The sequence below is a fragment of the Brassica rapa genome, chromosome A03 (assembly GCF_000309985.2).
Source record: "Brassica rapa cultivar Chiifu-401-42 chromosome A03, CAAS_Brap_v3.01, whole genome shotgun sequence".
Taxonomy (NCBI): domain Eukaryota; kingdom Viridiplantae; phylum Streptophyta; class Magnoliopsida; order Brassicales; family Brassicaceae; genus Brassica; species Brassica rapa.
In genome coordinates this window covers 31,728,175-31,753,260 of record NC_024797.2, presented here as the reverse complement: position 1 = coordinate 31,753,260, position 25,086 = coordinate 31,728,175, and the positions used below count along the sequence as shown (strand labels likewise).

Here is a 25,086-nt window from a genome sequence, read left to right as displayed (position 1 = left end):
CAGTCAAATGCAAAACTAACCTCTGACGACTGAAATGTAAGTCGTCTAGCTTTTTTGGAGTTTTTTTTTTAACCAAACAATAGTAGACGACTTAACTTTCAGTCGTCCGAAATAACAGATTTCAAAGTCAATTGCAAAAATAACCTCTGCGTTGACCAGACGACATATAGTTTAGTCGTCTAGACAACTTAGATTGAAGTCGTCCGCGTCTTCTCCACTAGTTTTTAAGTCTTCTACGTTAGTTTTTGAATAACTTGTATTTTTAAGAATGATAAGTAACTTCAAGATATGTAAAACTCATATTTACAAAATATGTTCTCTCCCTTAGTTTTACTAAATTTGACTAAGTTTTTCAATGCAAACTTATAAAAAATATGATATGCTTTGACTAGTTACTATTGTTTGTTTCCATCTCTTACCAACATTCTTGTTTATTATGATGAGAAAAAGGCCATTGGAGTTTATTATTGCATATGAGAGATCCAAAGATAAGAAAAAGGCTACTGAAGTCTATTATTTCATTGATTTGTAAATGTGTAAACACATTGTTAGCACATTTAATACATCTTGGAAAATATTATTACTGATTTTACAAAAAATTCACAACTAAAAGAGTATACATGCAATTCACAACTTGAGTAGATGAGTAGACAAGACCAGACAACTTGAGTAGATGAGTAGACAAGACCAGACAACTTTTAAGAAGTCCAGATGACTTCTAAGAAGTCCAGACGACTTCCAGGAAGTTCAGACGACTTTTAGGAAGTCCAGACGACTTCCAGACGACTTTACAGGAAGTCCAGACGACTTTACAGGAAGTCCAGACGACTTCCAGACGACTTTACAGGAAGTCCAGACGACTTTACAGGAAGTCCAGACGACTTCCAGACGACTTCCAGATGACTTTACAGGAAGTCCAGACGACTTTTAGGAAGTCCAGACGACTTCCAGACGACTTCCAGACGACTAACAAGTAAGTCGTCCCAAAAGTCTTCCAGATCTGAAAAACCTGCATATTAAATCCAGATCTGAAAAACCTGCATATTCAAAAACGTTCAAATGGCTTAAAAACAGAAAAAATGAATGGAAGATTAGATAAATCTACCTTTATAGAACACACAAAAATACATATCTAAAAATAATAGATCTACCTCTAAATTAGTGGAAGATGAGTACCACTTGATTAAAAACCTGTAAAAGAGATAGATTAGTAAGAAATACATGAGACAAAACTGAAAAATTCATATAAAGTTTGGTGTTTTCAAGTCAAAGAGATTAGAGAGAGGTTGGAGAGTTTTAGAATGATGAACATTACATTTTTGTTGCAGCCATTTGAGAGGAGGAGAGAGAATGTGTAAATTTTTCTTTATATAGGGAGGCAAAAAATCTAATTAGGTTAAATATTTTTGACTCAGACGACTTCCTGGACGACTTACATTTCAGTCGTCTGGTGAAGAAATTAAAACAGACGACTTACATGTAAGTCGTCCAGAAGAGTTTAATATTTTTAGCGGGAAATTAAATATTTTTAGTGGGAAACTAAAATAGAAGACTTTCCAGACGACTTACAAGTAAATCGTCTGGACGACTTACAAGTAAGTCGTCTGGACGACTGAAATATACGTCGTCCGGGTAAATTATTCAACAGACGACTGAAATATAAGTCGTCCACACCCTAAACATAACCCCTAAACTTAATTATCTAATTAAACACTTCATAAAACCAAATCAAACTTGAAAAGTGTTTACTATACACAGAAATAAACACATATAAGTGAAAACTAATTTCTGAAAAAAACATTTTAGTTTTCCAAAATCTAACCCTAACAATCCATACAATACTACAACATATGTTTGCCAAACTCCTAAACCAAAGTATTTCATGATTCACTACTTCCACTCATCTATCTTCAAAACAAATCAATTTTATCATATCTTAATTTATATCACTTAAAACTGTTTATAATTACTTGATTTTTATTTTTCACGCATCAAAATATTTTTTACAAGATTTATAAATTATTTTTAAAATAAGCTGGTACCAGACGACTGAAACTTCAGTCGTCTAGACGACTTCCAACAATTCAGACGACTCAGACGATTTACTGGGGCTATATTCGTAAAAATGGCTTCTGTTTTTTTGTTTGGTCACAAGGGGCTGAGCTGTAATTTCACTAGGCTTTTAGGTTAGTTTTGCATTTGATTCAAGTTTGGGTATAGGTTTGGGATTAAAATCAAGTTGTGGGTTAGTTTTAGAAGATGTTTTCCAATTGTAACAGACAAAAGGAAAAGCTTCAAATTTTTATTCAAATCTTAATTAATCTCCAGTTTGTACTTTGTAGGTTGTTAAGATATATTGATGTAACAATGAAAAACATTTTGATGTTTTTTTCCTAAATTAATAAGAGTTTTGTTTGTCCCTAACTTTTCTCGAGACTTAGTTCTCTCGAATAGTAATAGTGATGATGTTGCAAACGAACTAGCAATTCACATATGCGTATATCGAATTGTAGTCCAAAGTTCAATACTTGTGAGTTGTATGAGAGTGTGACAAGTCATGTCTCAGGGGGATTGGACATGTGTCAGCGCTGTATTGCTCTGTCCCAAACTCCATAAAATCTCTTGCTCTGTCTTTTAATATCCTCTTTGGTTTACCACAAAAACAATGCATATAAACGGCAAATTTGCTTGCCCGTTGCCAAAATAGTAAGTGAGAATTTTTTTATTTTGTAAAGAATTTTCGTTTTTAATATCTGTAGTGCAGTATTTTTTCTACATTTTTTCTTGCTTGGGGTGTAGTTTTCATTCAATGCAGCTAATATAAATTGTAAACAAAAATAAAAATAAAAATTACTATATATACTAAGAATTAAGATAGTGGTTAATGGTAACATATCATTGTGGTTTTTACCTGTTAGTTTTGAAATAAGACATTATTAAATCCAACATAATATCAACAGATGTCCCCTTTTAATGACCATTTTGATATATAAAATGTGTGACTGATTATCTATTAAAGTAAAAGATATAAAATAAGATGAAAATGAGATGGATGAAACAAAAAATTTAGGGTAAATTTTTTTGTTTCGATTAAAGTTGAGATAAGATTTACTTTACTTTTATTGGCTTTCTCACTTATTTACAGTAAATCAGATAGAAACATTTTTCATTTAATTAGAGTGAAATAGTTTTCACCTATTTTATTTTACTCAACTCTGCCATATGGTCACACGACTCACACCCTTCAGATTTTCCACGCGTTACCTTGTTTATATCACAATTAGAAGCAGTTTCATTGTATATAAAAATTAAATTAGATAAAAAGATCGAGTAGACTCGTTTGCAGAGAAAAAGGTTGATAGACTCGAAACCAGTCAGGACAAGTGATTTGACTAGATGACATACTCGTATTTATTGATTTTCATTTACATTCAAATTATATACCAACGAACATTATGAATGATACGCGAGTCTATGACCGTTGGATTCTTTTAGTTCCACTGGTCCGTACAATGATCATCTGTCCATAGGTTGTCTATAGACCATGCCGTATGGTCCATAAGGCCATAAATTTGTAGTTAATTTTATACTTAATAGTTTAATACTAAATTTAGCAATAAAATAAGAACTTGGAGTTGAAAGAGCCAAAAGAATGCCAAAATGTTGGGCGCTGGATAGTGGAGCATGGTTGGATTTGTGGACTTTGTATTTGGTCTGTTATGTATGGTTCATAGAGAGATTGTGACGTTGAAGCTATTTTGGTTTGTTTTCCACATTTAGGCGAACATAAAGAATATTTTAGTATATATATGATTGTTTATGCTTGTATATAATTACAAATAGTGATGACTAGATTAAGTAGAACCTATATACGGCTCTGAATGATAACTAGATCATCTTAGGCTTTAGCCTTTAGCTAAATCGTGAGAGTGAGGGGTGAATACAGTTGTTTTCATTTATTAGTTGTAGACATAATTCGCTGTTATAATCAAATTAGAACCGTACTAGTCTAAAAGTTAACACTAGTATGCAGAATACCAAATATCTTGATATAATCAGAAATGTGCATCCATGAAGTTCATTGCTTTTTTTGTTAATTGACAGTGAATTTTTTTATGAATGACGGTATCTCGATTATCTATTAACATTTTTAAGATCGATATACATTAAGCTTATGAGAATGAATTGACTGTTCTTTTCATCTTTTTAGCAAATGAATCATGAGAGTTTAATTGTCCAGCGACCGCCGAACATTTTGCTAAACTGTTTTAATTATTATTACACCAAAAAAAAACTGTTTTAATTATTTAGTTATACAGCGACTCGCCCAAAAAAAAAGAGTAAACCTACCCTACATACACAACACAACAGTACAACGTTAGCGGAACGTGAAACACGTGTTACTTCTTCACATCAAAGCGATACAAGCAAACGACAACACGACACCGTTTGGTACATGTGTTCTGTTAGATTCTTGCTACCTTTTGGAACACTTTTACGGTAAAGACAGATTAAAGACACACTTGTTTTTGCTTTTGCTTCACTTTTACCAATATCTGCTTTTCTTCTCACACATTTCACGAGTCTTCTCTGAAGAAGACTGTCCCTTTGCTTAGACAAACAAACCCCACAACAATCGAAATCTTTGAAAAGAAGAATAGAAGTGAAGATTAGGGGAACGAGTTCAAGAGTGTACTAGTACTAGTAAGCTAAACCAGACAAATCCCAAAACATAACAAAGGTTTACAAAGCAACCGTCAATGAACCATCTCATGTCGCAAAGTAGCATAAACATAGAAAGGTTATTAGCATCCAAAATAACCAAAATAAAAAAAACACAAAAATCCATAAAATGAAAAGCTAGAAGAATCACAAATGTTTTGATCCTTTTCTGGTTTTCATATGGGTCTCTTTTTTATTTTTGGTTTTATGCCTTACCTTTATCTCTCTCTCTCTCTCTTTTTTGGATTCCCCCTTCATTATTGTTTATTTTTTCCTGATTTTAGGCAGGACGAAATAATAAATATTTCATGTCCAGCACTAACCACCAGCTCCAAACATGATGGTTCAACGGTTTGCACCATCCGAGCCATTGCGGTTGCTCCCTGGAACACCACCAGGAGACTGTTGCTGACCATCTGAAACAGCTTTGTTTTCTGCTCCCGCAGGTTGCAGCTGACTGCTTGAGCCACCATTTGGACCTGCCGAGCTCTCACCAAGAGCCAAGTTTCCGACTCGGCTTGCTACTGCACCAACAGACTGGGGGCTCGAAGGGTCTTGAGGAATCAACCAATGTTGCCAACTGTAGCGTTTCCTTATTCTTTCACCCTAACAACCAAAAAGAGAAAAAGCTTGAGCAATCAAAAATAAAAGTAAAAGTTCTCATACACAATAAAGGACACACACATAGACAAGAAATACCTGAACTTCAACAACAGGTGAACCTTGTAGAGCTTCCGCTATTTGCTGCACACTCTCTGTAAGTTCTGCAACCTGAAGAAGGAGAAACAAGAAGCAACACCGACAGGTAAAAGTCACGGATGATAATACAGAAACTCTATATACGGTACTAAGCACCAACATCTTATAGTTACTAGGATTAAGAAGAGAAGGAATAACAAAAGAAATGAACATAGATGAGACCAAGCTTAAGTGACCAGTAAATTAGTTATTCCTTTTCAAGTTTAACATTACAAAACACATCATAAAAGAGCAAAAGAAGCATTCATAATTGAATTAACTAATGTAGGAATAAATTCTAAGAACATACCTCATTTGCTGAAAGTATGAACATGCATGGCAAAGCTTTATATGAATAGTCAGAAAGGGTATCTAAGATCTTACTGGATTATATACAAGTTCACACTAATCCTAAGTCAAGAAACGTTTTCTGGAATTCTACAGACAGTAATGAACTTTGAAATGAAAAAAAAAAGATACACTGTTTAAATACCATAATCAGAAAAAGTGAATGAGGCAAACATGCAAGACAGCACATACTTACCTTATTGAAACCAGCAATCACAGGAAGTGGAACAAAACCCTGATCATCCATCTGCCGACGAAGATATGTGTCTTTAATCAAATTCTCTTCACTGTAACAAAAGAAACATGTGCATCTAAATTACCCCCACTCAGCCGAGAATTAGGAAGGAGAACAAGAGAGTTCAATAAGAAGGTATTACCTAAAATAATAATGTATTTGCTTCTGAAGTTTTATGTTCAAAGGAGGATCTTGGACATGGTAGAACACTGGTCCAGGTGAGAGAGGAGCAACGAAAGGCATACGCTGATAATATTGCGATGCCAGTTCTGAAACGAAGAAGACGCATTAGAATAATAAATGAAAATTCAAAGACTTGATTTTTTTTTCTAATGTGTCTCACCAGGAGGGAAAGGCAGAGGGCTGGCAAAAGGGTGAGCCGCCATAAACTGAGGAGGAATTGTCTGCAGAGGTGGAGGAGGTGGATGTCTTACAAACGCTGGAGGAGCACCTCTTTGTGATTGTGCATTCCCATCTCTCCCATTAAAGCTCCTGCTGAAAGTCCAATTTTGATTCCCGTGCTCCTGATTGCGCCTGCCGCCGTGACTTTGGTGATGGTAACCGTTTTGGTTCCTGTACGAGTCTCGTTGAGATACGTTGTCAGCACCACTACCACCATGGGTGTGTGATGGAAAGCCGTTCCTCTGGTTCTGGCCTCTGGGAGAAGGGTTGTGCGAAGGCGATTCCGCAAGCGAGCCTTGTACTGATGGTTGGGAAGCGGTACCATTAGCAGAGGATCCAGAAGCGCCATTTCGTTTAAATGATCTCTGGCGCGAGTTGTTTGGTGTTGGATTGGGGTTTGCACGGCCCGCTGGCTTCGATGCAGAAGAAGGAACAGAAGCATTAGCAATTCCCTGAAACAAAGACATAGAACCAATTCTCACTATCAAGTCAGGATAACACATGCATATAAGTGAAGGTGTACTACATCAAGACAAGCATTTCGTTATCAACATCACAAACTATAAAAAAAAAGGAAGGATTTTTAACAGAGTAAACTTTCTCAAGAGGCATTAAGACGCATAACATTGATACATTACAGTATACAAAACCCAAAAGGAAAGACTTTTGCAAAGAGCTAAGACTCATTTCAACAAAGTAGGTACTAAGAGAAATAATCAAAAGCTATAAAGGTTGCTACTTGCTAGTGACCACACACACAACCAATACGTTTTTACCAATCTAATATAATACAAAGTTACAGTCTTTTCGCAACAGAAAGATCATTTAATCAATAACAAAGTCATGATAGTGAATCAAACCTGAGAAACGAGGACAGGTGGCGGCGACGGCGCTACATCGCCGAGACTTTTAAGAGAGTCAGAGGAAGACTTATTGGCAGCCACAGAAAGAGCAGGCCACGAGGAAGCTCCCATGACAGGTCCGACCTCAGAAGCAGCAGCCCCACCGTTAGAAGGCCTTTTCCAAACCGGTTTCTTCCCAGCATTGCCCTCCGGTTTCTCCTCTCCAGCAGCAGGCGGAGGAGACGCATCAGCAATCGGCTCGATCGGGGGCTTCGATTGAGGAGAGGACGGAGCTGCTGCGGCGGCGGCGATCGTGGGGACTGAATCGCCGCCGCGGACGATTAGAGTCCAGGGAGAGGAAACCTGGGGAGAGGGGCGGCGCGATTGGGCGGCGGAGGAGGAAGAAGAGTTAGGGTTAGTGGAAGTGGCGGAGGAGGCCATGATTGATCAAAAAAATTAGGGTTTGTTAGAGACGAGTCGATCGAGACACTGTTATGTCTAAATTAAAACGATTAGCTGGGTGAGAAGAATCCGACGAAGCCTCGGTGGCGATTATTAGTGGTTTCAGTAATGCGAAAATTGGTGTTTTCCAAAAAAAAAAAAGTTAACAATTCTTCTCACAAAGGAGAAAGACGATGGGAGCTGTCTAGTCTCCTCCTCTCTCTTCTCTCTCTCATTTCCCTTTTTTTTATTTTATATGTCCCTTTGATTCTTCTTCCCCGTGTTAAGTTGGAAGTTACGATATCGCCCTTGACAGTAACACACTAAGGAAAATAAAAAAACACACTTTGTTTTCTTGAGTGAATCTTACCGAGTAGATTAGTGTCGTTAAATTGGTTCAAATCATGTTTTAATTTATACACCTTTAATTCTTGAAAAAACGTCTTAATTATTCATTTTTGAACAAAAATAATAAATTATTCAATATAAGTAGTATATAACGATATTTGGTAAGGAGAGACTTCGTAGTGTTTGGCCTTGTTCGTTTGGTGGTCGCCAGCGTCAGCGACTAGAGTCAGCGACCAGCGACTGCGACTTGATGTCGCTGATAGTTGTTCGTTTCCATGTCGCGCGGTTGAACGCAGCGGTTGTCGCTGGATTGTTCGTTTCCATGTCGTGCGGTTGATCGCAGCGATTGATCGCAATTGTCGCTACGTCGTTCGTTTCGGTGTCGCTTGCGACCAGATCTTTACATTTAAATTATTTATTTAATTTTTGACAAAAATATGTTTACAATTATTTCTATTTTTTTTTAATTCGTTTTTAGTTACTCAGTTTTTATTTTTAATTTATACATATCTTGCCACACCTAATGACCATGTCAACAGATCCCAGTCTTCTAATGACACTTTCCATACCGTAAGCTTCAGCTTATTCGTTTAATTGTTATCGCTGTTTGTTGAGGCTCTCTATTATTGATTCTGTTTTTTTCCTAGGTCATACACATTGCAGCTGCAACTCATCCCTAGTTTGAAAACTTTGCATTCCACTCTCGACTCTAAGGTCTGACCTCTCTTCTCAACTGACACACTTGATCTACTCGCTGAGTTGCAACATGATACTTGCACCAAAATTGAATTAAAAAATACTACAATCTGAGTCATAACAAAAGAAATGAAACAAAAGTCATAAGCTTAAAACAAAATATCATTATCAACCATTCTTCTTGTCTAGTTGTTGTCTTGCTGTGATTTATGTCGAAACCTGAAAAAATAATACAAATGAAAGTGAATCAAAGGTGAAGAGCTAATAATATACAAACACATTCTAAACCAATCATAGACAGTGTCATTAAGAAAGCAAAACTGAAACATAACTCTAATGAAACTAAAACTGAAACATACGTGAAAGAACAAAGCAATATTAAGACATGATCAAAGACTTTTAATAATTCAAATCGAAAACCCATCTCTGCAAAACATATTATAATCCCAAAAACCCAAAACATATTATAATCCCAAAAACTTAGATGATCAAAACATATTATAATCCCAAAACCCAGAACTATGCAATTTTCTTACAGGTACAACAATAAGACAACATTTTGAAACATGCCCATCTCACTGATTTCAGTATTAAACCCTCCTGAATCTCTCAAGTGAAAGGTCGAGATCGAGATCGATCGTACCTGAGTTCCAATCAGAATCAGAGAGAGAACTGCCTGAAAGTTGAAGAGAGAGAGAGAGAGAGAGAGAGAGAGAGAGAGAGAGAGAGAGAGAGAGAGAGAGAGAGATGACCTTTGAGCTTTGATGGTAGCCTGCGTGAGAGAGCTGAGGAGGAGCGATGATGAAGAAAGGCGTAAAGAGATTTAGGGTTAAGGGTATTGTTTTGTGATTTTGAAAATAGATCAAGGGTGTTTTTGTCTTTTTATACTATTTTATTTTTTTTGGTCGCTGGTTTTCGATCGCAACGCTGAAATTTTCAGCGATCAAAATTTTTGAACGCCGAACGCTGGCGTCTGGTCGCGGCGATCAGTCGCAGAACCGGCGACCACCAAACGAACAGCGTTTAGTCGCTAGGACTGGTCGCTGACGCTAGCGACCTGCAAACGAACAGGGTCTTTCAAATATAATTAAGTTGACTATTAATATTATTGGTCCTACTAGTTATGTTGTCATTTTTGATTTAGAATGTCCATGGTTGTTGACAAAAATAAATTAGAAGTTACAGAAAATTAATAATGAGTGGAAGAGCCTACATATCCTCCAAAACATGTCTTAACTTTTGTATTTAGAGCTTATATAAAAATGTTTCAATGGTATTTTTTTTACTCTATAATAAAATAAAAAATAAATTTACTTTTAATATAGAATAATTTATTTATTTTTTGTTTATCACTCTATTTTTTATTCTAAAATAGAGTACTGTTGGAATATTATTGAATTCTATTATAGAATACTATTTTGAAGTTGAAAATAGAGTAAACCATTGGAGATGGTCTTAGAAGTGAGATTGAAAAAACATTATTACAACTATATAAAAGGGGAAGTTATACGAACATATATATATATATATATATATGTGACAGTAACAAAAGTTATACGAACACATTTTGCAGTGACGTAACAAAAGTTACACAAGGAGATACAAAAAAGACCCCAGCAACTTCGAAAAAATAGATTCCAAGCCCAAAACTAACGAAGTCTTAAAGGAGGAGATAGATAGCTTTGTCCACGGAGAAACCTGGAACCGTCGGTGACGTGTACTCTCCATCTCTTCTTCCTCTCTTTCAGACTTCCACAACTCGGATAAACATCAAAACCCAGAGAAGTTCAAAAGCATCCGCCTTTTGGGCAAATTCATCAATCATCAGAGCCATGTCTTACGATTACCTCTTCAAGTACATCATCATCGGCGACACAGGTGAGAGAGAGAGAGAGAGAGAGTTTCAGCAAAGTTTCGATTTTTATTAACATTATGGATTCCTCTTTATCTTCTCGTTCAGGTGTGGGAAAATCATGCTTGCTTCTGCAATTCACTGACAAGAGGTTCCAACCAGTCCACGATCTCACCATTGGTGTCGAGTTCGGTGCTCGCATGGTCACCGTCGCTGGACGTCCCCTCAAACTCCAAATTTGGGACACCGTACGGTTCTTTCTCTCTCTCTTACTGCTCTCGTCTAGTTTAGGCTATAATTTATCTGTTAGGATTGTGTTGCTGAAGATGTAATTGACATGTTATCTCATTAATCACCATCAGTAATGTGCATATGATGTTGTAGGCTGGACAAGAGTCGTTTAGATCCATCACCAGATCCTACTACAGAGGAGCAGCTGGAGCTTTGCTTGTTTACGACATCACCAGGTTACTCTTTCTTTCATCATCTTGCTAACAGTCTTGGAATGGAAAGATCGTTCATCCCATCAAAGGTGTGCTGTTTTTGGATTGCAGGAGAGAGACGTTTAACCATCTGGCGAGCTGGTTAGAGGATGCTCGGCAACATGCTAATCCCAACATGAGTATTATGCTTATTGGCAACAAATGCGATCTCGCTCACAAGAGAGCTGTTAGCAAAGAGGAGGGTGAACAGTTTGCCAAAGAGCATGGACTCTTGTTCTTAGAAGCTTCTGCTAGAACTGCCCAAAACGTTGAGGAGGTGATGATGATACTTCCATTTCATTTCATTTCATTTCATTTCATTCCTTTCTTCTTTACACATGTTATTTAACACTGTATTCTCACAACAAACTCTGGAGAAATTTTCTTAAATGACATGTTCATTCAAATATCAACAGGCCTTCATAAAGACAGCAGCAAAGATCCTCCAGAACATTCAGGACGGTGTCTTTGATGTATCCAATGAGGTAACCCCCCACCCCACTTGATTCTGGTGCTTTAATCTTGTTTAAGACACAAAATGTTCTCTGTTTGCGATCTTAATCTCGTTGGAATTTGCAGTCATCAGGCATTAAGGTGGGCTACGGGCGTCCTCAAGGTGCAGCTGGAGGAAGAGATGGTACGATCTCTCAAGGAGGTGGCTGTTGTGGTTAAAAGCGATCTCACACATACATCTGATGTAATCTGCTCTGCTGATTCAGTAACTACTCTTGTTTTTATTAATCTCTACAAATTGATACAAACAGAATGTATAGTTTTCCTTTTCTTTGCTCTATTTCCCCACGTTGTCTTTACTAAAACAAACTAAACCGGTGCATTTGAGAATGTACAGTTGCAACCGATTCTTTAATGAAAATTAGTCAAAATGATAGATATAACAATATAATTATTTATTCCAACTATTATTCTAGAAAGCTCTGACCTGACTTTAGGTCCAAAATTTTTGTGTTGGCATCTTTTGAATCAATGTGATGCTTTGCTTTCTACTGTAACCACAATAATCTCTGGATAAATATCTACAGTTACGTGTCTGGTGAGTAATGATGGTTGGTTAAATGTCAGAGCTAATTAACTAACCAAATCAAGAAATATGATTTGGCAAGATATTATCTCAACAGGTAGAGTTCAATTTCATTCCTTCACGTCACAACTAAAGAATATTTGACAAAACTCTTAACCACTTCAAAAGTTGGTGAGGCCAAAACACACAATCTATTAAATGGATTTGGTCTCAGTTTCTAAAAGTTTCAAAACTTATTATCCCATTTCTTTGTACATACATATAAGAGACTGTGCAAAATGGTAAGAAAGGGAGAGGGTTACAAATCACGTCTACACATTGGACAAGAACCGTGCCTGAGTAACCAATTGTCAATGCAAGGCAAGTGGAACATGTGATGACAATGTGGCAAGCTTCTCACAGTTTCACCTAGCTGAAAATCTTGAAGACAAACAGAACACGAGTCTTTGTTGCCAGAAGCATCTAAGTTGTTTCCGCCAGTGATTTTGATTTTGGGTATTTTGTCAACCACATCTACTGTTAATCCTTTTGAGCCACCGGTGTCAAAGATGCTCGAAAGATCATCGAAAGTAGCTGCATCCGCAGGTCCCATCTGACTTTGAACCGCGCTTAGCATTGCTGGACCTATGCGTTCACGTACGAGTCTGCCGCTTATAAGACTAACAATGACATCAATCTACACAACAAAGAAACAAGAGTCAGTTTTTGAAAGCTTCAACACTAGAAAACAGAGTAGTTTTCAAGAAGCTCTCACCAAGTAGAGGAGGCAACCGAAACGTGACTCATTAGATTTCCAGAGGAGGAGAGAAGATTCAAAGACTTCGATGGAGAAAACAGCTCCTGAGATGGCACCAACAGCCGCTCCGCGGATGAAGCCGCTCTCGGTTTCTTGGCCTATTAAAGCTCCTGTGACTGCTCCAAGCAATGTTCCCACTGAGAAGAAGATCAAAAGGAAACAACTTTAAATTGGAAAGAAGGATTATTTAGTTAGCTAAGATAATGTTGATGAAACTTTTGGAAAAACAGAGTCAAGAAACGCATAGGAAGCGAGAGAGGCGGACCTAGAGCGAAGAAGAAGGTCAAGATCGCCGAGAGAACTGTGCCAAGAACAGCTGAGACGAGGAAACGACATGCGTCTTTGATCCGTTCAACGAAGTTTCCGAGAGAGGGACACGGCGAGAGAGGGCAGAGCTCAGATTGGGATCTATAAGAAGCCATTTTCTTGCAGAACCTTAAAGACTAAGCCTTTCGAATATAACAGAGCAGTGGAGCTTATTCAATAGAAAGAGGAAGAAAAAAACAGAGTAATGGAGCTTACTCAGTAGAGAGAGAGAGAGTTTTGAAAGGAGATGGAAGAAATAGAGAAATGAATTTTTGCTTAGCTCTTAAGAGAGAAGATCAAGGATGTGTGACCTACTTGCATTTAAAGATTTAGCCTTAGGTCGTGGTCTGGCTTGAGATATTTTACCACAAGTTGGTGAAGTAAAAAAATCTAGGGGCTTGCCTGACATGATCGATGTTGACTACACGACCATTGATTAATAATAACCGCCCATTGATTAAATTTTAACACCTAAATCGGCACCAAACCGCGACCAGATAATGAAACCGAACACAGCCAACAAGCACCGCTAACTCGATTATGACAGCAACGGCTTGTTGATCTTAGATTCTTAGTACAGCACGAGTAATTTGGGTCAAAGTGGTTGTTAGCATTAATTCTAGAATTCTTTCTGAGAGTTGTATATATAATATATTCTTCGATTACAATATGCTAACGACATCTCCAACCCTATTCTAAAACCCACTCCAAACTCCATTTTACAATAAAATCATTTTTAACCCCACTCCAAAACTCACTCAAAAATTGAGTAATAGATATAATTACTCCAAATATGGAGTAAGCCAACTCATTACTCCAAAATGGAGTTGAACTTTTTTATTTATAAAATGATCCTTCATATTTAAATATTTTCGTTTTAAATAAAATATTATTATAAATACATATATAAATATTATTTTACTATATATATTATAAAAATTACTGTTAATATTTCTTAATTATATAAATATCCATCTAATGAACTATTTTATGCAACAAAATATATATAATATAAAACATAAAAGACCATACATATAAAAAATAAAAGATAAGCACCATACAAAAGATATATAATATAAATCATAAAAGATCATACATATGAAAATGGACTATTTTGCAAATAGTATAAATAAAAGATGAATAGATGATATTACTAATTTTTTAGTAACACAAAACATAATATATTAAAAATATTATATTTTGGAGTAGGAACTGAAGTAATACATTGGAGCAAAACTCAATTTCATTTTGAAATTACTCTATTTTAGAATAGAAAATGGATTAATACATTGGAGATGCTCTAATAAGAAAGCGACAATATACTATAATATATAAAGATTATTCTGGAGATATTTAGATGATACAAGAGAAACCATTGGATACGAAACAATCGTATTGTAGAAAATCTTATTTGATCCTGCCTTTCCTTTTATAGTAAGTTCCCTTGCATGATGGGTATGGCAAGACTTGTTTTTTACGTGGGAGACGCTACATTAGGTATCCGACCGCACATTCTATATACGTATTAACACATACGTAACAGCATTTTCAAGGAAACTGAAATTGAAATTGGAATCCAGTTTATGTATTTAGAATTTTGTACGTTTTTCCATGCACATCGCCACATTTCTCATATATATATATAGCATTCGGGTATTCGGTTCAGTTTCGGATAGGAACTATTCGGTTCCAGATATATCGGATAAATCATTTTTATATCCAATAGTTACTTGTGAAATGTCGGGTCAATTTCAGATCGGTTTCCCATACCCTTTTAATATTTGAATCAAATATATATACACATTGGCTAATCTAAAAAAAATATAGTGAATGGGAGCAAAAATAGTGAAAAGAGGCAAGGGTTACTCGATCTTTGGTTCAATGGGTGCAAGTAGTAGTTTTTTTCCAACTAAGCTGCATCGTGCATATAATTTTTGGTGCATTTAAATAAATTTGTATTTTTTACTGGGGGCAACTGCACCCTTTCTACTTCACCTAGATTCACCAATGTATATACATAATATATTACTCCCTCCGTTCCTAAAAGATGTATTTTCTAGAAAAAAGTTTTGTTTTAAAAAGATACATTTTTTATTTTTTCAATGTTTGATTTTATGAAAAATTGTAAGTTTCAAAAAAATTAATGGTGTTTATTGAATTTCTACTGGTTTAAAGTTGTGGAAAATTGTTATTCACAAAAAACAATGCATATTTAATGAGTTTTCTTAATATATGTGAAAAGTCTAGAATATGCATCTTTTAAAAACAGAGGGAGTAGTTAACAAGTTAGTCTACGTGGTCTAGTGGTTGCACATTTTTTAAATTTGTCAATCCAACCATAGTTGTGTTAAATTTATAAGTATTTAATGTATTTTAATATAAAAATACAATATATATTTATAATATAAAATAGTACATAAAAGATAATGTGTATTGGTGGTAATAATATTTTCACTTTTCATATTCAACCCATGTCAGAGTGGAGTTAATAACATTTTATCTTATATTAAAAAGTTGAAACTTGGTTTTTCGGATATTCAGGTATTTGAAGATTCGTTTGATTTTTTGGTTCTGGTTTTTTGCCCGGGCCTGTCCATGTATTTTATATTTTCCATACACAAGACTAACAAGATTGTAAAACATTGAATACACCTAAGTTATTGAATTATCTGTCAGAAGATGGGCATATTTATTAGATTGTATTTATTTCTGATCGACATTATCAGATAAGGGTGCCGCTTGATACAAAACAAATTATTCCAGTCTCTTTTCCTTTTCAACATGTCTTATAAATATCTACAACAGTTTGTCAGTTTCATTCATGACGTAATGGTCTAGAAGCTGGTCCCCATGAGTATTTCAGTGATTATAATTCATATCTAAGCATATGCATGATACTTCGTTGCGTGTGATCATGTACTGATGTACATGTCCACCATTATTATTGGAATACTGAGGATGGGTTATGTCATGAAAGTAACCTTGCTGATTTGTTTTGCTAATATATGTTTGATCTAACCATTTATACTAAAGAAGGTTATGTCATGAGGATTGGCATATTGGTTTTTCTTTTCGGGTTGAAAAGTGAAAGTAACAGATAAATTTCACCAGGAAACGATATGCGTCTTTAATCCTTTCCAAGAAGTTACCAAGAGAGGGACACGGCGAGAGAGGACAAACCACAGGTTGAGATCTATAAGATGTCATTTTTTTCTTCTCCAAGAACCTATAGATTAAGGGTATCGAGTGCAAGAGAAAAGCGTGTGTTGCCTAGAACAATGGCAGATCACATAAATATTAGATTAAAATTTGTCAGGGACATTATGGTAAATCTTGTGGGACTTGAGTCTAAAGTCGTTTGGAACCAAATCTGGTCTTTGCGCGCTTCAGGGTCGATCGACAACACAGAGTGTGTGTCGATCGATTATCGTCTTCAATTATCGACGGCTGGGCTGTTAGATGGTCAGCTACGGGTCTTCATCATTTTATCTCTAAAATGCACCAAAATCACAATTTTTCTCCAAATCACTCCAAAACCTGAAAACATACTAAAAAGACTCCAAAACAACTATGATGTATTTAAAAACACCTATATATCATCTAAAAGTGGGTAAAATCCATGGTATATCACTCGCCATATGGTGAGCTGGGTGTGCGATGCTGGGCTCGGGATGACCTGCTCGCTATTCGGCGGGTTGGATAAGGTCGAAGTCTTTTTGATACCCTAAGATTTCTACTCCGGTCATATTCTGAAATTATTTCGGAGAAATTTCCCAAGAACAACAATCTTAGACGTTGATTTCGAGATTGCTGATAAAATAATTCCAGAACTTGTCGTACAACCTTTTCAATAAAAAATATACGAAAGTTATGTTTCAAGAATTATTTTCCGAGGACTTTCAGACATTAATTCCGCCGTTACCGATTTTGACCTCAACATTGATATGTTAGATTTTTAAAAGATAACATTGGTGATTATGGTTTTGATAGTAATCTTGTACTTGAAACACCATTTATTGTCCGCGAAGAAACTATATCTATTTTCTTTGTACTTTTACATCAAAATATTAAAGGGGTTAGACAAAACATATAGTCAGCATATTTTATTGTTAAAATATGTTTTACTGCATCCATAATTATTTAGATACAACTAAATTTTTGAACTAATACATCTACAGTGTATAATTTTTCACAAAAATAAAATATCAGAAAATAATTTATTTGGTTATATAAGTGTAGTTTTTGTCACTAATTACGTATTTCTTACCAATTTTTTTTGTATATTTTAAATAACATATTCATTATGAAATATGTGTTGATATTACAAGAAAAAATAATAATAAATATTATTTTCTGTGTAGAACAAAACAACCATAAACATATTATTAGTCTAAATATATTATGCATGACGTATTTGGCTTATGTTAACCTGAAAATTGTTATAGGAAAATTTAAACTGAAAATAAACACTCAAAAAATAACAAAATTCTCAACTAGTCATATTGTAAATTAATGCATTTATATAGAAAAAATAGAATAACATTTGACACCAATGATAAAATATAATAAGGTAATGCATTTATTTTAATGTTATTTTGACTATAATCCAGTAAATTAAGCTCAAGGATATTTTGATGAAATTTTCCTTTTATGCAAATTTATGTTATTATATATATATATATATATATATATATATATAAATCAAAATAGAACACTTATTAAAAAAATTTAAAAATGTCCATACAAAATGGGTGTCTCCAAAAACTTATTGATCACATTTATTTTTACTATCTTCTTCGTAGTATCTAATGTTCATTGCTACACATGTATTTAATTTCACTTTATTTTTACTTTTATTTATACTCACATATTTATGTTTTTATAATTGTTAACATTGCATCATTCTGATTTTAAACAGACTTTGAAGTAAAACAAAACTACAGAAAATGCTAGTTGACTTTCTGTGTAAACCAAAAGATGGAATATGTGAGAGGTTTTGTGGAGCTATGACCGTTCAGTTAGTTGGCGAATGTGATTCTTGAAAATGTTGTTGTAGGTTAAAAAGGCCAAACTAACAGTATTAGATATTATAAATTTTGTACTAGTCAAAAACAATTAGCAAGCTGAAATTAGTTTAATAGAGAAAATGTCTGCTTAAAGGAAATAAAAAAATATTAATTCAACATATAAGATATTTAAATAGAAAATATCAAGATTACTAGTGAAACAAGTCTTCATATACTAATGGTAAATTCGATAACTTTTTGGATAACTAGAATATTATCTTTTGTGAATTTGATATTTTCAGGCGCAAAACCTTTGATTCTCTTGTTTTAATCGACTGAACACAATTGGCTTTCATATGTTAGATTTGTAAAAGATAACATTTGCAAGAATGGTGTTTATAGTAATCTTGTAGTTGAAACACCATTTATCTGTCCTCGAAGAAACTATATCTATTTTCTTGGGAAAATTTCAATTCTACCACAAGTTTGATACCACTTTTCAAATTTACCATTAATGAATGACTATTTTCATAAATACTCTAAATCTGTGATAAAAGAACACAAAACTAATTTTTAAAATATTTATAAACATTTATAAATCCAACCCCAACCCTAACTAAACCCTAAAAATAATCACTAAAGCATAAACCCAAATATTAATAAATTTTGTCATTGATATTATTTTTAAAAAAGTGGTACTTAACTTGTGGTATTTTTGACAATTTCTCTATTTTCTTTGTACTTTACATCAAAATATTAAACAGATTAGGCAAAAAATATAGTCAGAATATTTTATTGTTAAAATATGTTTTTACTGCACCCATAATTATTTAGATACAACTAAATTGTTTTTGTACTAACACATCTACCGCGTATAAATTTTCACTAAAATATAATATCAGAAAATGATTTATTTGGTTATAAAAGTGTAGTTCATGTCACTAATTACATATTTCTTACCTATTTTTTGTATATTTAAATATCATATTAATTATGAAATACGTGTTTATATTACAAGAGAAAATAATATCCTTCTTTTGTGTAGAGCAAAACAATCATAAACATATTGTAGTCTAAATATATTATGCATGATGTATTTGGCTTATGTTAACCTGAAAATAGTTTTATAAGAAATTTAAAACTTTAAATAAACGCTCAAAAGATAACAAAATTCTCAATTAGTAGTATTGCAAATTACTGCATTTATTGTGAAACATTAAAAATTTAAAGTTCTAAGATTCTACTGAACTAAAAATAATAACTTACATAACCTCACATGCCAAGTTTTTATAAATAAACTATTGAATTCATCTGACATTAAATATATATATATATATATATATTAAAAAAATACATAATGTATTAAATGAAATATAAAATATTAATTAACTTGTTTTGACTATGAATAAGGAAATATTCAATCATAATAATAATCTAAATCTATAACCAATAGACCTTGCAAAATCAGTAACAAATAACATAATACTGACAAGATATTTTCTATAAAAAAAAGAGAATAACATTTGACACCAATGATAAAATAGTATTAAAATAACAATTGAAGAAGCGCGGAGACAGGAGTTAAGGGATATTTTGGGTATACAGAATTTGGGAGGAATGGGATCTTACTTAGGATTACCGGAAAATCTTGGAGGCTCAAAGGTTCAAGTGTTTGGTTTTGTTCAGGATCGTTTAAATAATAGGGTAAATGGATGGACTTTTAAATTTTTCACAAAAGGAGCAAAGGAGGTGATCATCAAATCAGTGATTACGGCATTGCCGAATCACACGATGTCTTGTTATCGCTTACCTAAGGCCACAACAAAAAAATTGACGAGTGCAGTAGCACAATTTTGGTGGAGTCCGGGAGGTAGTACAAGAGGACTACATTGGAAATCCTGGGATAAGGTATGTGTCAGTAAGGAAGAAGGAGGATTAGGTTTTAAGGATATAACTGATTTCAACACAGCAATGCTTGGTAAGCAGTTATGGCGGCTAATAGAAAAGCCACATACGTTATTTTCCCGGGTCTTTAAGGGTAGGTATTTTAGGAATGCCTCACCTCTTGACCCGATTCGATCATACTCTCCGTCATACGGCTGGAGAAGTATTGTCTCTGCTAGATCTCTGGTAAGCAAAGGACTAATCAAAAGGGTGGGAACAGGATCTTCTATATCAGTATGGAACGATCCTTGGCTCCCAACCACTCGCCCGAGACCAGCCAATAAAAATCAACATAATTTGTTTCCCGACCTTACGGTGGACTCACTTATTGACTCCACTTCGCGAAGATGGAACTCGCAGGTTCTTCGGACTTTGGTGGATCCACAGGATGTGAAAATCATAGAAAGTATTCCATTGAGCAGAAACCAGATGGCAGACAGGAATGGATGGCATTTTACAAATAATGGAAAATTCACAGTAAAATCAGGTTATCAAGTGGAGAGGACTTACCCCGATAGGGACAGATTACCGTTATTCATTGGCCCTACAGTTGATGTTATAAAGGCGTTTTGCTGGAAAATAAGGTGCCCACCAAAGATAGAGGTGTCAAATGGGCGGGCCGTCCAATGGTTGCCCATGTCCATATACAAACGGGCTTAATATGGACAAACCCATTTTTCCCATTAGTTTCATTGGACAAAATGTGGAAGACCATTAAGAAAATGGTCTTTATTGGTTTTGGGCTTTATGGACGTGGACTGTCCAATGGTCACAAAACCTAAGGTTTATAAAATTTAAGTTTTTCCGCTAAACTCGTAAAATCGATTTTTTCGCTTAAATTTTAATATCAAATTTTCCCGTCAGAACTAGAAAATCGAGTTTTTCTTCAAAACGCAAAATCGAATTTTCCCGCCAAAACCGGAATATCGAATTTTTCTGCCAAAACCGCAAAATCGATTTTTCTCGCCAAAACCGAAATTGTTGTACTTATGAACTTATGTATTATTGTACTTATGAATTTATGGATGAATTTTAATTTTATGAACTTGTATATGTAATTGTATGCTTATAAATTAAAATTTTCTTATATGGTCATTATAGACCCCATGGCAAAACCGAAAAATCGAGTTTCTCTGCCAAAATCAGAAAATCGAGTTTTCCGCCAAAACCGCAAAAATGAGTTTTTTCCGCCAAAACTGAAAAATCGAGTTTTTCCGTCAAAACTGCAAAATCGAGTTTTTCCGTCAAAACTGCAAAATCGAGTTTTTCCGCCAAAACTGCAAAATCAATTTTTCCCACCAAAACCGTAATTGTTGTATTTATGAACTTATGTATTGTTGTACTTTTGAATTTATGGATGAATTTTAATTTTATGAACTTTTATATATAATTGTATGCTTATAAATTAAAATTTAAAATTTTCTTATATGGTCATTATGGACCCCATGGCAGTCCATAAAAATATGGGTGTTAGTGGGTATGGTCTTTAATGGACATGGTTCTTAATGGACATGGTCACTTTGCTGTCCACAAACAATGAATGGACAAATGGATATGGGCTAATGGACATGGGCTCGCCCAGTTTACAGCTCTAACCAAAGATAAAACATTTTCTTTGGCAACTGGTTTCAGGATGTGTAGCAGTTAAGAAGAATTTGCAGGCACGAGGGATGCAAGGGGATATAAGCTGTGCAAGATGTGGAGCGGACGAGGAATTGATTAACCATGTGTTTTTTGAGTGTCCTCCAGCTATTCAGGTATGGGCTCTGTCCAAGATTCCAACAAATCCAGCTATTTTCCCAACAGACTCTTTATTTACAAATATGGATCATCTATTCTGGAGAGTCGCTCCACCGATGGAGGATCATCAATTTGCTTGGATACTTTGGTACATTTGGAAAGGAAGAAATAATAAAGTTTTTAGTAATTTGGATATAGATCCTAGGGATACTCTTAATTTGGCTGAGTTGGAATCACTCCTATGGGCTGAGGCACAGTTGATGAAGGATCAGAAGATGGGAGCAGAGACTCAGGATACGATTCCTCAGTCAATCACAGGCAGATGGTGTTTTACAGATGGATCATGGAAAGAGGAGGATATGTTCTCTGGACAGGGGTGGTTCAGTACCTTACCTGGATTTGCGGGCCTAATGGGAGCTAGGAACGTAAGAGCGTCTCTCTCTCCTTTACATGCAGAGTTCGAGGCTTTACTATGGGCAATGGAATGTATGAGGAACTTAAGACAATTCCAAGTTACGTTTGCAACGGATTGTTCTCAATTGGTGAAGATGCTTTCGGAACCAGAAGAATGGCCGGCTTTTGCAAGTTATTTGGAAGATATCAGGAATCTGAAAGAGAGTTTTACACATTCAGAAATTATACACGTACCAAGGACGCAAAATAAAAAGGCGGATAAACTAGCACGCAGTGCCAGAACACAGCCGTCTTTCGTCGTCCACATGGATCAATATCCCCCGGGATGGTTTACAGAGTCTATATGAGTCTGTAATGTTGTTGACAAAAAAAAAAGAAGATAAAATAGTATGATATAATATTATAAGGTAAGGAATCTATTTTAAAATTGTTTTGACTATAATTCAAGAAACTAAGCTAAAGGATATTTTGATGAAAATTTCCTTTTATGAAAATTTATGTTATAATATATATATATATATATATATATATATATATATATATAACAATACAAATCAAAATAGTACACTAAACAAAAATTAAGAAAAGTTCATACAAAATGGGTATCTCCAAAAACATATTGATCGCATTTGTTTTCACTATCTTCTTCATAGTATCTAATGTTCATTGTTACCCAAGTATTTAATTTCACTTTACTGTTTATTTTTATTTATGCTCATATATTTATCTTTTTATAATTGTCAACATTGCAATCATTCTGATTTTAGACAGACTTTGAAGACCAATGCTACCCTGAGCAGCTGTGTGCACCAAATGACGGAATTTGTGAGCAGTGGTGTGCATCTATGTCCATTCCGTTAGTTGGTGAATGTGTTTCTGGAAAATGTTGTTGTTTGTCAAAAAGGCCGAACTAACATTATTTGATATTATAAATTTTGTACTAGTGTGAACAGTACTAATAAAGATCCAAAAACAATAAACTGAAATTAATTTAATAGAGAAAATGTTTGCTTAGAGGAAAACAAAAAAATATTAATTCAACACATAAGATATATAAATGGAAAATATCAAGATTACTAGTGAAACAGGTTTTCATATACTAATGGTAAATTTGATAACTGTTTGAATAACTAGAGTATTATCTTTTGTAAATATATTTGATATTTTCCGGCGCAAAACCTTGGATTCTCTTGTTTTAATTGACTGAGCACAATTGATTTTGATATGTTAGATTTGTAAAAGATAACATTGGTGATTATGGTTTTGATAGTAATCTTGTGCTTGAAACACCATTTATTTGTCTTGGAAATAAACTATATCTATTTTCTTTGTACTTTACATCAAAATATTAAATGGATTAGACAAAACATATAGTCAGCATATTTTATTGTTAAAATATGTTTTTACTGCACCTATAATTATTTAATACAACTAATTTTTTTTTGTACTAATACAACTACCGTGTATAATTTTTCACAAAAATAAAATATCAGAAAATGATTTATTTGGTTATATAAGTGTAATTTATGTCACTAATTACGTATTTCTTACCAACTTATATTTTAAATCTCATATTCATTATGAAATATGTGTTGATATTACAAGAACAAATAATGATAATTATTTTTTGTGTAGAACAAAACAACCATAAATATATTTTAATCTAAATATATTATGCATGACGTATTTGGCTTATGTTAACCTGAAAATAGTTATAAGAAAATTTAAACTCTAAATAAACACTCAAACAATAACAACATTCTCAACTAGTCATATTCTACATTAATGCATTTACTATGAAACATTAAAAATTTGAAGGTCTAAGATTCTACTGAACAAAAAATAATAACTAACATGTATGAAAAACCTCATATGCTATGTTTTTATTAAATAAACTATTGGATTCATCTAACATTATGTATATATATATATATATATATATATTTGAATAATACATAATTTATGAAATGAAAATTTTAATATGATTTAAGTTGTTTTGACTAAGACTATTGAAATATTCAATCATAATATTAATCTAAATCTATAGCTAATAGACCTTGCAAAATCAGTAACAAATAACAAATAGTATATTGACAAGATATTTTATTTAGAAAAAATAGAATAACATTTGACACCAATGATAAAATATAATAAGGTAATGCATTCATTTTAATGTTATTTTGACTATAATCAAGAAAATTAAGCTCAAGGATATTTTGATGAAAATTACCTTTTATGAAAATTTATGTTATTATATATATATATATATATATATATAACAATATAAATAAAATTAGAACACTTAAAAAAATTTAAAAAAAGTTCATACAAAATGGGTATCTCCAAAAACATATTGATCACATTTGTTTTTACTATCTTCTTCGTAGTATCTAATGTTCATTGCTACACATGTATTTAATTTCACATTATTTTTAATTTTATTTATACTCATATATTTTTATTTTTATAATTGTCAACATTGCATCATTCTGATTTTAAACAGACTTTGAAGTAAAACAAGACTACAGAGAATGCTAAACGACTTTCCGTGTAAACCAAAAGACGGAACATGTGAGAGGTTTTGTGGAGCTATGACCATTCAGTTAGTTGGCGAGTGTGATTCTTGAAAATGTTGTTGTAGGTTAAAAATGCCAAACTAACATTATTAGATATTATAAATTTTGTACTAGTGTCAGGAGTACTAATAAAGATCCAAAACAATTAGCAAACTGAAG

At 33.9% G+C, this 25,086-nt stretch overlaps 3 protein-coding genes and 1 long non-coding RNA gene across 4 annotated transcripts; 2 read left to right on the top strand and 2 right to left on the bottom strand.

Moving 5' to 3' along the window:
- Positions 1 to 4,681: 4,681 nt before the first annotated feature.
- On the bottom strand, positions 4,682 to 7,965 carry LOC103862438 (la-related protein 1C). Its single transcript, XM_009140141.3, has 6 exons — positions 7,306 to 7,965; positions 6,387 to 6,897; positions 6,186 to 6,312; positions 6,005 to 6,095; positions 5,422 to 5,493; positions 4,682 to 5,328 (listed from the first exon to the last, which is right to left on the bottom strand). The coding sequence occupies exons 1-6, from the start codon at positions 7,726 to 7,728 to the stop codon at positions 5,068 to 5,070; spliced, it is 1,485 nt and encodes a 494-aa protein (XP_009138389.1). The 5' UTR covers positions 7,729 to 7,965; the 3' UTR covers positions 4,682 to 5,067.
- Positions 7,966 to 10,340: 2,375 nt separating this feature from the next.
- LOC103862440 (ras-related protein RABB1b) lies at positions 10,341 to 12,020 on the top strand. The gene is made up of 6 exons (XM_009140143.3): positions 10,341 to 10,650; positions 10,733 to 10,872; positions 11,009 to 11,091; positions 11,179 to 11,383; positions 11,523 to 11,591; positions 11,686 to 12,020. Exons 1-6 carry the CDS (start codon positions 10,605 to 10,607, stop codon positions 11,776 to 11,778), a joined length of 636 nt encoding a protein of 211 aa, XP_009138391.1. The 5' UTR covers positions 10,341 to 10,604; the 3' UTR covers positions 11,779 to 12,020.
- Positions 12,021 to 12,317: 297 nt separating this feature from the next.
- LOC103862441 (NEP1-interacting protein 1) lies at positions 12,318 to 13,600 on the bottom strand. The gene is made up of 3 exons (XM_009140144.3): positions 13,207 to 13,600; positions 12,900 to 13,078; positions 12,318 to 12,821 (listed from the first exon to the last, which is right to left on the bottom strand). Exons 1-3 carry the CDS (start codon positions 13,361 to 13,363, stop codon positions 12,444 to 12,446), a joined length of 714 nt encoding a protein of 237 aa, XP_009138392.1. The 5' UTR covers positions 13,364 to 13,600; the 3' UTR covers positions 12,318 to 12,443.
- A 303-nt stretch (positions 13,601 to 13,903) lies between these two features.
- On the top strand, positions 13,904 to 24,878 carry LOC117132685. The gene is made up of 2 exons (XR_004456227.1): positions 13,904 to 19,796; positions 22,740 to 24,878. It is a non-coding gene; the product is annotated as an uncharacterized LOC117132685 (long non-coding RNA).
- Positions 24,879 to 25,086: the final 208 nt, after the last annotated feature.

Excerpts from the sequence above, each read along its gene's own strand:
- LOC103862441 (XM_009140144.3), bottom strand. The coding sequence starts at position 13,363 with ATGGCTTCTTATAGATCCCAATCTGAGCTCTGCCCTCTCTCGCCGTGT. Across the intron at positions 13,079-13,206 it reads GACCTTCTTCTTCGCTCTAG|TGGGAACATTGCTTGGAGCA; the intron begins GTCCGCCTCTCT and ends TCTTCTTCTCAG. Across the intron at positions 12,822-12,899 it reads TCGGTTGCCTCCTCTACTTG|ATTGATGTCATTGTTAGTCT; the intron begins GTGAGAGCTTCT and ends TTTGTTGTGTAG.
- LOC103862440 (XM_009140143.3), top strand. The coding sequence starts at position 10,605 with ATGTCTTACGATTACCTCTTCAAGTACATCATCATCGGCGACACAG. Across the intron at positions 10,651-10,732 it reads CATCATCATCGGCGACACAG|GTGTGGGAAAATCATGCTTG; the intron begins GTGAGAGAGAGA and ends CTTCTCGTTCAG. Across the intron at positions 11,384-11,522 it reads CTGCCCAAAACGTTGAGGAG|GCCTTCATAAAGACAGCAGC; the intron begins GTGATGATGATA and ends AAATATCAACAG.
- LOC103862438 (XM_009140141.3), bottom strand. The coding sequence starts at position 7,728 with ATGGCCTCCTCCGCCACTTCCACTAACCCTAACTCTTCTTCCTCCTCC. Across the intron at positions 6,898-7,305 it reads CACCTGTCCTCGTTTCTCAG|GGAATTGCTAATGCTTCTGT; the intron begins GTTTGATTCACT and ends TCTTTGTTTCAG. Across the intron at positions 5,494-6,004 it reads TGATTGCTGGTTTCAATAAG|GTTGCAGAACTTACAGAGAG; the intron begins GTAAGTATGTGC and ends CTCCTTCTTCAG.